At 46.0% G+C, this 10,568-nt stretch overlaps 1 protein-coding gene across 1 annotated transcript; it reads right to left on the bottom strand.

Annotated features, from left to right (window-relative positions):
* Positions 1-3,627: 3,627 nt before the first annotated feature.
* Positions 3,628-5,113, bottom strand: LOC135171618 (uncharacterized). The gene is made up of 2 exons (XM_064138247.1): positions 4,344-5,113; positions 3,628-4,242 (listed from the first exon to the last, which is right to left on the bottom strand). Exons 1-2 carry the CDS (start codon positions 4,536-4,538, stop codon positions 3,892-3,894), a joined length of 546 nt encoding a protein of 181 aa, XP_063994317.1. The 5' UTR covers positions 4,539-5,113; the 3' UTR covers positions 3,628-3,891.
* Positions 5,114-10,568: the final 5,455 nt, after the last annotated feature.

Genomic DNA, 10,568 nt, shown 5'->3' with positions numbered 1-10,568 from the left:
CACGAGTCCTGTGCAGGAGCCGTAGAATTGGAGAAAACCATCTCTGGCCCTCAGAAAGGGAAGCATTTTGAGGTGCCTCAAAGGAACTCCAGTGGCGGGAATAGAGTTTCTATGGCCCGGCAATCCACCGGGAATTGCTTCAGCTGCGGACAATCAGGTCATATTGCAAAAGATTGTCGCAATCCGCAGGCAGGTCAACGCAAATCGTTGCCGGTTGCGTCAGAGCGACGCAGCGTCAACGCATTCGGCGCTGTGTGTAAACATTGCCGGTATGCAGGTCATGAGGCCGCTGATTGCCGTAAGTTAAAGAAGAAATTGGGAGTATCTGACTCGCAGAGAATTCCTGCGGAGCTCGTGAAGTCTCATTTTGCAGGTAAGCGAAATAATAATTCGGGTACCGACAGCAGTAACCTAGATCCAAAAAGGAGGGTTGATAAGTCTGATGAGGGGCAAATTATGCCTGTCGGAGCCTATCAAGTTATGATGGTAAAACCTACACGGCAAGGGGGGAGTTTCCAGGGAAACAAAACAACGATGATAAAGCCAGCACTGCAGGGGGAAATAAAATCACAGATTTTACTCACTGCGCTGGAGCTGGAGCTGCCAACCATGTTCTTGGCAGATTCCGGAGCGAAGATTTCCTTAGTGAGGGTGGACAAGCTGACGGAAGGGGTTGAAATTTCCCCGAGAAGCCGAATCTTGAGGGGGATTTCAAATCATGACGTCGCCACCCTGGGTGAGGTTATTCTTCGGTTGGAAGTTGGTAATAGATGTCTGGGACATACGTTTCATGTCGTTCCTGCGAATTTTCCTTGCCTTGGGGGGATTTTAGGCGAAGATTTTCTGTCTTCACCTACGTTGAAGGTGGAAACAGTCCATGGGAAGGCGTTGGTGATCAATGGACATCCGTTCGAGCTGTTCCAGGATCAAACACCCACGAAAATCGGGGCTAGAAGTGAGGTATTACTAACGGTACCCACACGAAGCAGCGGAACTGGAATCGTCCGGAAAAACCAACTGGCGAAGGGCGTCTTCATGGGGGAGTGTCTCACGAAGGCAGTAAAGGGTCAAGTACTCGTTTGTGTGGTGAATACGAACGACAACGATGTGTTCATCAATCTACCGACGGTTAAACTGGAATCGCTGCCGTCGGGGGAAATAATTATGATGCTGTGGGATGCCGAGAGGGGCGAGGTGAAAGACCGCATCAAATTATTGCGGGAGAATCTGAGGATTGAGCACCTAAATCAGGAGGAGAAATATTCCCTTCTGGAAATCTTGGAGGAGTACAACTCCATCGTACAGCTACCAGGAGATCCTCCTGGAGCTACAGATCATCTGAAGCATGAGATCCCATTGAAACCGGGGACAGCGCCTATTAATGTCAGGCCTCATCGGTTACCAGAATCACAGATGGAGGAGGTGGATCACCAGGTCAAGGAGATGTTGCAGAATGGAATCGTGCGTCCAAGCAAAAGCCAGTGGAATGCGCCTTTGCTTGTGGTTCCTAAAAAAATGGATGCGTCAGGGAAGGTCAAATTCCGCGTTGTGGTAGATTTCCGACGCTTGAATGAAGTCACGGTTGGTGATTCATTTCCATTGCCCAATATATCCGATATACTGGATCGATTGGGAAATGCCAAATATTTCTCAACTCTGGATTTGGCCTCGGGATTTCATCAGATTCCTGTAAGGGAAGAGGATAGGTGTAAAACTGCCTTTTCCACACCATATGGGCACTACGAGTTCTGTAGATTGCCTTTCGGGGTTAAGGGCGGGCCTGCAACTTTCCAAAGGCTCATGAATTCTGTCCTGGCTGGAGTACAGGGAATTCGGTGTTTCGTCTATCTGGATGACATCGTGATTTTTGGACCGGATCTACAGGAGCATAATAAAAGGCTGAGGGAGGTACTACAGTGCTTGAAGGAAGCGAGCCTGAGACTTCAACCTGATAAGTGCAATTTCTTGAGGAAGGAGGTGGTGTATCTAGGACACATCATTACCAGGAATGGAATCAAAGCGGATCCTAGTAAAATAGAGGCAGTAGTGAAATTTCCGGTACCACAGCACGAGAAGGAAATTATGTCCTTCCTAGGATTAGCGGGGTATTATCGGAAGTTCATCAGAGACTTCTCAAAAATTGCTAAACCCTTGTCTGAATTATTGAAAAAGGACGTAACTTGGACTTGGGGGGAGAGAGAGCAGAGCGCCTTTGACACCCTAAAAAGGGCTCTGACAACAGCTCCGGTGTTGCAGTATCCCGATTTCGGGAATCCGTTTCTGCTCACCACCGATGCGTCAAACAAGGCCATAGGTGCTGTGTTATCGCAAGGGGAAATTGGCAAGGATTTACCAATCGCCTATGCGAGCAGGACCTTGAATAAGGCAGAGCAGAACTACAGTACCATAGAGAAGGAACTCTTGGCTATTGTATGGGGAGCTCGTCACTTCCGTCCTTATCTATATGGGCGTAAGTTCACCATAGTGACCGACCATAGGCCCTTGAAGTGGATATTTAACGTAAAGGACCCGGGGTCAAGACTCGTACATTGGCGGATTAAATTAGAGGAGTATGAATACGAGGTGGTACACAAGCCTGGTAAATTAAATACCAACGCTGACGCGTTAAGTCGGATAAACGTGGTAACCCGAGCGCAGATAAGAGCGAACACAGGTGCGATGGACTCGAACGCTGACGGCGGGGTCATTACACCTGCTGACGACGACATTCCGGAAATACTACGAGAGTATCATAATACGCCGATTGCTGGTCATCCGGGTGTAAAACGTATGTACGCCAAATTAAAGCAGAAATATTACTGGAAGGGAATTAAGTCGGATGTTCAAAACCATGTGGGGAATTGTGAGGAATGCCAACTCAGCAAGTTGGGAAAAGCCACAAAGGTCCCCATGATTATCGGGGAGAGCCCTGAAACAGCATTCGAACAATGTGCAATGGACATAGTTGGTCCATTACCTATTACGGATGCTGGGAATAAGTATATCTTGACGTTTCAGGATGGGCTAACTAAATTCAGCAAGGCCATACCCATCCCGGACCAAGAGGCCAATACGATCGGGCGTGCGTTCGCCGAAAAAATCATCTGTGAATATGGAACACCACAGAGATTGCTCACGGATCAAGGACCGAATTTTGTAGGGGAGATATTTAGGAATGTTTGTAAGCTTCTAAGAATTAAGAAGATCCAAACCACGGCGTATCATCCGCAGACTAATGGTATTGTCGAGAGGTCACACCGCACTCTGGCAGAATACCTGAGGAGCTTCATCCTGGAGGATCAAACGGATTGGGATACGTGGCTGCCATACGCCATGTTTGCGTATAACACCACTCCCCACACGGCTACGAAAATGACGCCATTTGAGCTGATTTTTGGGAGACGCGCCGAGTTACCGACGGCCGTCAAACAGCCACCCCGTTTGACGTATTGCTATGATGATTTTACCCAGGAGCTTCGTGAACGATTGCGCGCGGCGCACCAGGAGGCAAGGGAGGCCCTCGATGAAGGGAAAATAAGGAGCAAAGTCCAATACGACAAGGACGCTTTACCTATGGATTTGAAAATCGGAGATAAGGTACTACTGAAAAATGATGTCCTACGACGTGGAAGATCAAAGAAGTTAACTCAGCCCTGGATAGGCCCATACGAGATTATCGAGAGGAATGGTGAGGTTAACTACACCATCAGGTCGGGAACCAAACAAAAAACGCAGAGAGTCCACGTAAATCGGCTTCGACCCTTTATAGAAGCATGACTGTATGGACCCCTGCCTCGGATTAATCTACCCTGTGAATTCCTGGAATTTTCTTGCCCGGGTGATAAGGAGATTTTCAGGAAAGGACTAGAACTGCAGATACATATAGTTTGTTTAATTAAACCATTTATTGTTAAAAGCGGTTACAGATACGTTGGAGGGACGCTCTATCACAGTATCATTAATATAATAATAGCCTGGATAATCCCACAGATAGGAGGCACAGATGTCGCACGTCCTTTCACTATCGTCCAGGAACTGGGGCACGTGGCACGGTTGTGGAGCTGGAGTTTCGCCGAAGAGTCTTCGGAGGTTGAAAACGTCCTCCACGCCAGCCTCGATGTCGGAGCGTACGGGGAGATCCCAAAGGGCATTGAGATCTTTCCTACTACGAACCCTCCAGTCCCTCATCTTCACCTTGAATTCCAAGTTCAAGTACCCGGGATGATAGGGGTATCGATGGCGCTGAAATATTCCAAAAATAGCAAGGAATTAGCGAAAATAGAGACTTCGAATGGCAGTAAGAAACAGGGTAGTAAGAAAGTGAAGGAGGTATTCGTACTCACCAGATATTCGAATACGAAGTCGTCCATGGAGTGCCGCAGGTATGGATGGTTCCTCGAGGAACGATTCGAGCACAGCCGACCCCGAGTACAGGATGGTGAAGATCTTATCCGGTCCACATGGATGGAGAGATGCTGGAAGCAGTCGGAGACAGTGTGCCCAAATCGACCGCACTTAAAACACTTTCCGGCGTTCATGTTGTTGGTTCTCGGAATGTTAACTTCTTCACTGTTAACTTTTTGGAAGACTGTGGCCCAAACGGGGCGGCAGTCACTTTTATATTCAAGGGTGCTTCGTCATCAAGCATGGCGGCCATCGGGTTGGCGACATCGTCCACGTCAGGTAAAATTGAAAAGTTCAACGCACTTCCTGATTGACAAATCAAGCGACGCGCTAATTGTTATTGTCATGTGGCTAATGCTGGGGAGCATCGCGGAAGTTCGGGGGGAGGGACATGTGATTGAGAGATTCGTCCACACCCCGGGAATTTATTTTGAGCCAATTGGGAGATTGCATTTGAGCAACTACGTTTGGACGGTTGCTGCAAGCACGGATGGTGCATCATGGCTGGCGAGAGCTGATCAACTGCAGGAACATCTGAATTATACGAAGCAACTGTGCTTCAGGGCTGGACCATGGGGTTCCAACTTCCATCACCTCGTGGATCAATGGATTGTCGATTTCGAGGAAACGAGAAGCGTCATCACGGCGTTGTTTGGGTTAAATGAGAGGAGGAAGGGCCGTCGAGGTCTTATAAATGGTCTGGGCACGGTAGCCAAGTCGCTTTTCGGGACTATGGATGCTGAAGATGAACGGGAAATACGCGAGAGGATTTCACGTCTGGAGGCTGGAGTTCAAGGGACACTGGATAGTTCTGGGAAGCAGTTGCAGATTGTTAACTCTACGCTTCTTCATCTCGCCCAAACGGAACAGATGATTCAGAAGAACGAAAACATCTTGTTGAGGTCTATCAAACAGATAAGGGATGAGGATACGCAGATGGCACACCGGCAACTCGTAGATGAGCATTTTTTGGTGGTCGAGGTCATCTACACTGGGGTGATGCGGGATGCTGCGAGATTAAAAAAACTGCTGACCGACTCCAAAGGGCTAATATTTGACACAGGAGTGTTCACGGAAGAGGGATTGGTCGACCTTCTCAGGAAAGCCAAATTACCGAAGGGTTTAAGTTTCCCCTTTGAGTTGGAGGTAGCAGGGGTACATAAACTGCAGGAGGTATCAACTGTTAGTGTATCCGCAGTTGGCATGAAAATCATCACGGTAATAGGAATACCCCTGGTGGATTTCCAAGCATTCGACGTTATGCTGATGCATAGCATTCCTGTGCGGACAACGAACGGTATCACTCGTACTTGGAGGCATCAAATGCGCTTCTGGTCGTACATGGCGCAACACATCAGTACGTGCCAATGACCGAGGGGCAATTGAATTGCTGCAAGAGAGTTCGGGGACAATACTTATGCACCGACTCTTTGCCGATTCAAAAAATGAGAGTCACTAGCCCTTGTGAGGTGCGAATGTACCTGAGCCCAGATAAGATACCGGAAACGTGTAGCACGAGACATCTGCGGCTACAAGGTCTCACGCTTATCAAAATACGGAAGACAAACGCATGGTTCTACGTGGCACCGGAACCTGAAGCAATTGCCATAGCTTGCGGAGAGGGGGAAATTCGAGACACCCTTCAAGGTTCTGGAATAATGCGGATAGAAGATTTCTGCGAGGTTATCGCTCCTGATTTCACTATCCGTGGCCGAAAGTCAAAGGAAACAACCTGGGAGAACCATATTCAGCCTAGACTGAACTTGACACTAAGTAATGACACCATTACGCAACTACAGCAGCAGGACCATAACGTGAGCGACATTCAACTCACAAACGTCATAGGGAACCTGCAGGAATTGGAGGACCTTCATGTGCAGCTAGAGACCGGAAAGGAAGATCTAGGGAAGCTTCAAAAGAAATTCGACTATCAGGAATTTCTACTCCACCCATCATCAATATTTTCAGTGGTCATGGTGGTTCTTGCCCTTGTACTAGGAGTATCTCTGTACTGCTGGTGCCGGAAACCCTAGCCTGCGTGTGTTAGAGAAGCGAAGGAAGTTGAAAGATTTACTTGTAAATACGTATTGAAGTGATCAGAAGTGATGATCGTGGATATTCTTAGGATTTCTACTTTTCCAGAGAACATCTCTTTGCCTCCACGGAGGAAAAAGGAATGTTTTTATAATTATTGATGAGATAGGGTTAGAGAAGAAAATTATCATCAGTAATAATTTTCTTCCCCGGCGGGGAGGGATGTTATGCCCCAAAATGCCATAACATTTCAGTTTCATAATCCGGAGAATACGAGGACACGAAAGTGGCACGTATTATTCGGAATGCAAAACATATGAAGAAAGGAAAATAAAAGGTAATGAATATATGTGGATCAGTCCACGTATATTCAACTTATGTAGATAACTGGGGCGCAGCGTCAGCGCTTTACGCCTCGAACTGGCCTCTAGCGCGTCACCGTGCGATGTAATACGAATCCACGAGACAATAAATACTCGGGGACTCGTATTCTCTGGGCCAGTTATCCAAATACCATTCATAAGGAGTTACTTCTTCTGTGCTTGTACTCGCCTGATACTCTGTGTCTCAGAGCGAGTCTTTAATTGTTAATAAACTTGTGGAATAACCAATAAAGATAGTGAATCAATTGAAGATATCTGCTCCTATCCTCTATCCGCGAGTGTGAACCCCGAAACCCGAACCCAACCGCTCGGGTCCATTACAGTTGATTCCGTGTTCGATATGGTGGCATATCACTTGAGTACACATTGTCGTAGACCGATGAAACCGCGTGCAATAGCTTCGTCTCGTCGAACTACAGGAGTGCCATGCGCGATGTTTGCGTGGCAATGATTAGTCTTCAAGAAAAAGTCGATTATACATATGCGTCTTTACGACATCGTGGAAATCACTTTTTTTTCTGCACTTAGACGAAATCTGGCATCATATTCGGTTTCAGCACATCGAATAACCAATGAAACTGACGCAACATCGTTTTCTTTTCCACCACTGCTCACGAAAAACTCAGTCATAGGAGTTGATATTTGTGTTCGATATGGTGGCAGAGAACTTGAGTACACATGGTCGTAGGCCGATGAAACCGTGTGCAATACCTTCCTCTCGTCCAACTGCACGAGTGCAATGCGCGATATTTGCGTGGGAACGATTTGTCTTCGAGAAAAAATCGATTATACATATGCGTTTTTACGACATCGTGGGAATCACTTCTTTTGGCATCACTTAGAGGAAATCTGGCATCATATTCGGTTTCAGCACGTCGAATAACCAAGGAAACTGACGCAACATCGTTTTCTTTCCGACCACTGCTCACGAAAAACTCAATCATAGGCGTTGATATTTGTGTTCGATATGGTGGTATATAACTTGAGTACACATGGTCCTAGGCCGATGAAACCGCGTGCGATAGCTTCGTCTCTTCGGACTACACGAGTGCAATGCGCGATCTTTGCGTGGGAACGATTTGTCTTCGAGAAAAAGTCGATTATACATATGCGTTTTTACGACATGGTGGGAATCACTTTTTTTTGGCTGCACCTAGACAAAATTTGGCATCATATTCGGTTTCAGCACGTCGAATAACCACAGAAACTGATGCAACATCATTATCTTCGCGACCACAGTTCACGAAACACTCAATCATCGAAGTTGATATTCGTGTTCGATATGATTGCATATAACTTGAGTACATATAGTCGTAGGCCGATGAAACCGCGTGCAATAGCTTCGTCTTGTTGAACTATACGAGTGCATTGCGCGAAGTTTGCGTGTGATCGATTTGTCTTCAAGAAAAAGTCGATTATACATATGCGTTTTTACGACATCGTGCGAATTACTTTTTTTTTGGCTGCACCTACACAAAATCTGGCATTATATTCGGTTTCAGCACGTCGAATAACGAAGGAAACTGACGCAACATCGTTTTCTTCGCAACCACAGCTCACGAAAAACTCAATCATAGGAGTTGATATTCGTGTTCGATATGGTGGCATATGACTTGAGTACACATTGCCGTAGGCCGATGAAACCGTGTGCAATAGCTTCGTCTCGTCGAACTACACGAGTGCAATGCGCGATGTTTGCGTGTGAACTATTTGTCTTCGAGAAAAAGTCGATTATACATATGCGTTTATACGACATCGTGGGACTCACGTTTTTTTTCTGCACTTAGACGAAATCTGGCATCATATTCGGTTTCAGCACGTCGAATAACCAAGGAAACTGACGCAACATCGTTTTCTTCCCGACCACTGGTCACGAAAAACTCAATCATAGGAGTTGATATTTGTGTTCGATATGGTGGTATATAACTTGAGTACACATGGTCGTAGGCCGATGAAACCGCGTGCAATAGCTTCTTCTCGTCAAACTACACGAGTGCAATGCGCGATGTTTGCGTGTGATCGATTTGTCTTCAAGAAAAAGTCGATTATACATATGCGTTTTTACGACATCGTGCGAATTACTTTTTTTTGGCTGCACCTACACAAAATCTGGCATTATATTCGGTTTCAGCACGTCGAATAACGAAGAAAACTGATCCAACATCGTTTTCTTCGCGACCACAGCTCACGAAAAACTCAATCATAGGAGTTGATTCCCTGTTCGATATGGTGGCATATCACTTGAGTACACATTGTCGTAGACCGATGAAACCGCGTGCAATAGCTTCGTCTCGTCGAACTACAGGAGTGCCATGCGCGATGTTTGCGTGGCAATGATTGGTCTTCAAGAAAAAGTCGATTATACATATGCGTCTTTACGACATCGTGGGAATTACTTTTTTTTGGCTGCACCTACACAAAATCTGGCATCATATTCGGTTTCAGCACGTCGAATAACGAAGGAAACTGTCGCAACATCGTTTTCTTTCCGACCACTGCTTACGAAAAACTCAATCATAGGAGTTGATATTTGTGTTCGATATGGTGGTATATAACTTGAGTACACATGGTCGTAGGCCGATGAAACCGCGTGCAATAGCTTCTTCTCGTCGAACTACACGAGTGCAATGCGCGATGTTTGCGTGGGAACGATTTGTCTTCGAGAAAAAGTCGATTATACATATGCGTTTTTACGACATCGTGGGAATTACTTTTTTTTGGCTGCACCTACACAAAATCTGGCATCATATTCGGTTTCAGCACGTAGAATAACGAAGGAAACTGATCCAACATCGTTTTCTTCGCGACCACAGCTCACGAAAAACTCAATCATAGGAGTTGATTCCCTGTTCGATATGGTGGCATATCACTTGAGTACACATTGTCGTAGACCGATGAAACCGCGTGCAATAGCTTCGTCTCGTCGAACTACAGGAGTGCCATGCGCGATGTTTGCGTATGAACGATTTGTCTTCAAGAAATAGTCGATTATACACATGCGGTTTTACGATATCGTGGGAATCACTTTTTTTTGGCTGCACCTACACAAAATCTGGCATCATATTCGGTTTCAGCACGTCGAATAACGAAGGAAACTGATGCAACATCGTTTTCTTCGCGACCACAGCTCACGAAAAACTTAATAAAAGGAGTTGATATTCGTGTTCGATATGGTGGCATATGACTTGAGTACACATTGTCGTATCCCGATGAAATCGCGTGCAATAGCTTCGTCTCGTCGAACTACACGAGTGCAATGCGCGATGTTTGCGTGGGAACGATTTGTCTTCGAGAAAAAGTCGATTATACATATGCGTTTTTACGACATCGTGGGAATCACTTTTTTCTGGCTGCACCTAGACAAAATCTGGCATCATATTCGGTTTCAGCACGTCGAATAACCACAGAAACTGATGTAACATCGTTATCTTCGCGACCACAGTTCACGAAAAACTCAATCATCGAAGTTGATATTCGTGTTCGATATGATTGCATATAACTTGAGTACACATAGTCGTACGCCGATGAAACCGCGTGCAATAGCTTCGTCTCGTTGAACTATACGAGTGCTTTGCGGTAGGTTTGCGTGTGATCGATTTGTCTTCAAGAAAAAGTCGATTATACATATGCGTTTTTACGACATCGTAGGAATTACTTTTTTTTGGCTGCACCTACACAAAATCTGGCATCATATTCGGTTTCAGCACGTCGAATAACCAAGGAAACTGACGCAACATCGTTTTCTTT

Source organism: Diachasmimorpha longicaudata, unplaced genomic scaffold (genome assembly GCF_034640455.1).
Source record: "Diachasmimorpha longicaudata isolate KC_UGA_2023 unplaced genomic scaffold, iyDiaLong2 ctg00000057.1, whole genome shotgun sequence".
Classification (NCBI taxonomy): domain Eukaryota; kingdom Metazoa; phylum Arthropoda; class Insecta; order Hymenoptera; family Braconidae; genus Diachasmimorpha; species Diachasmimorpha longicaudata.
This window is presented reverse-complemented; position numbering and strand designations above follow the sequence as displayed.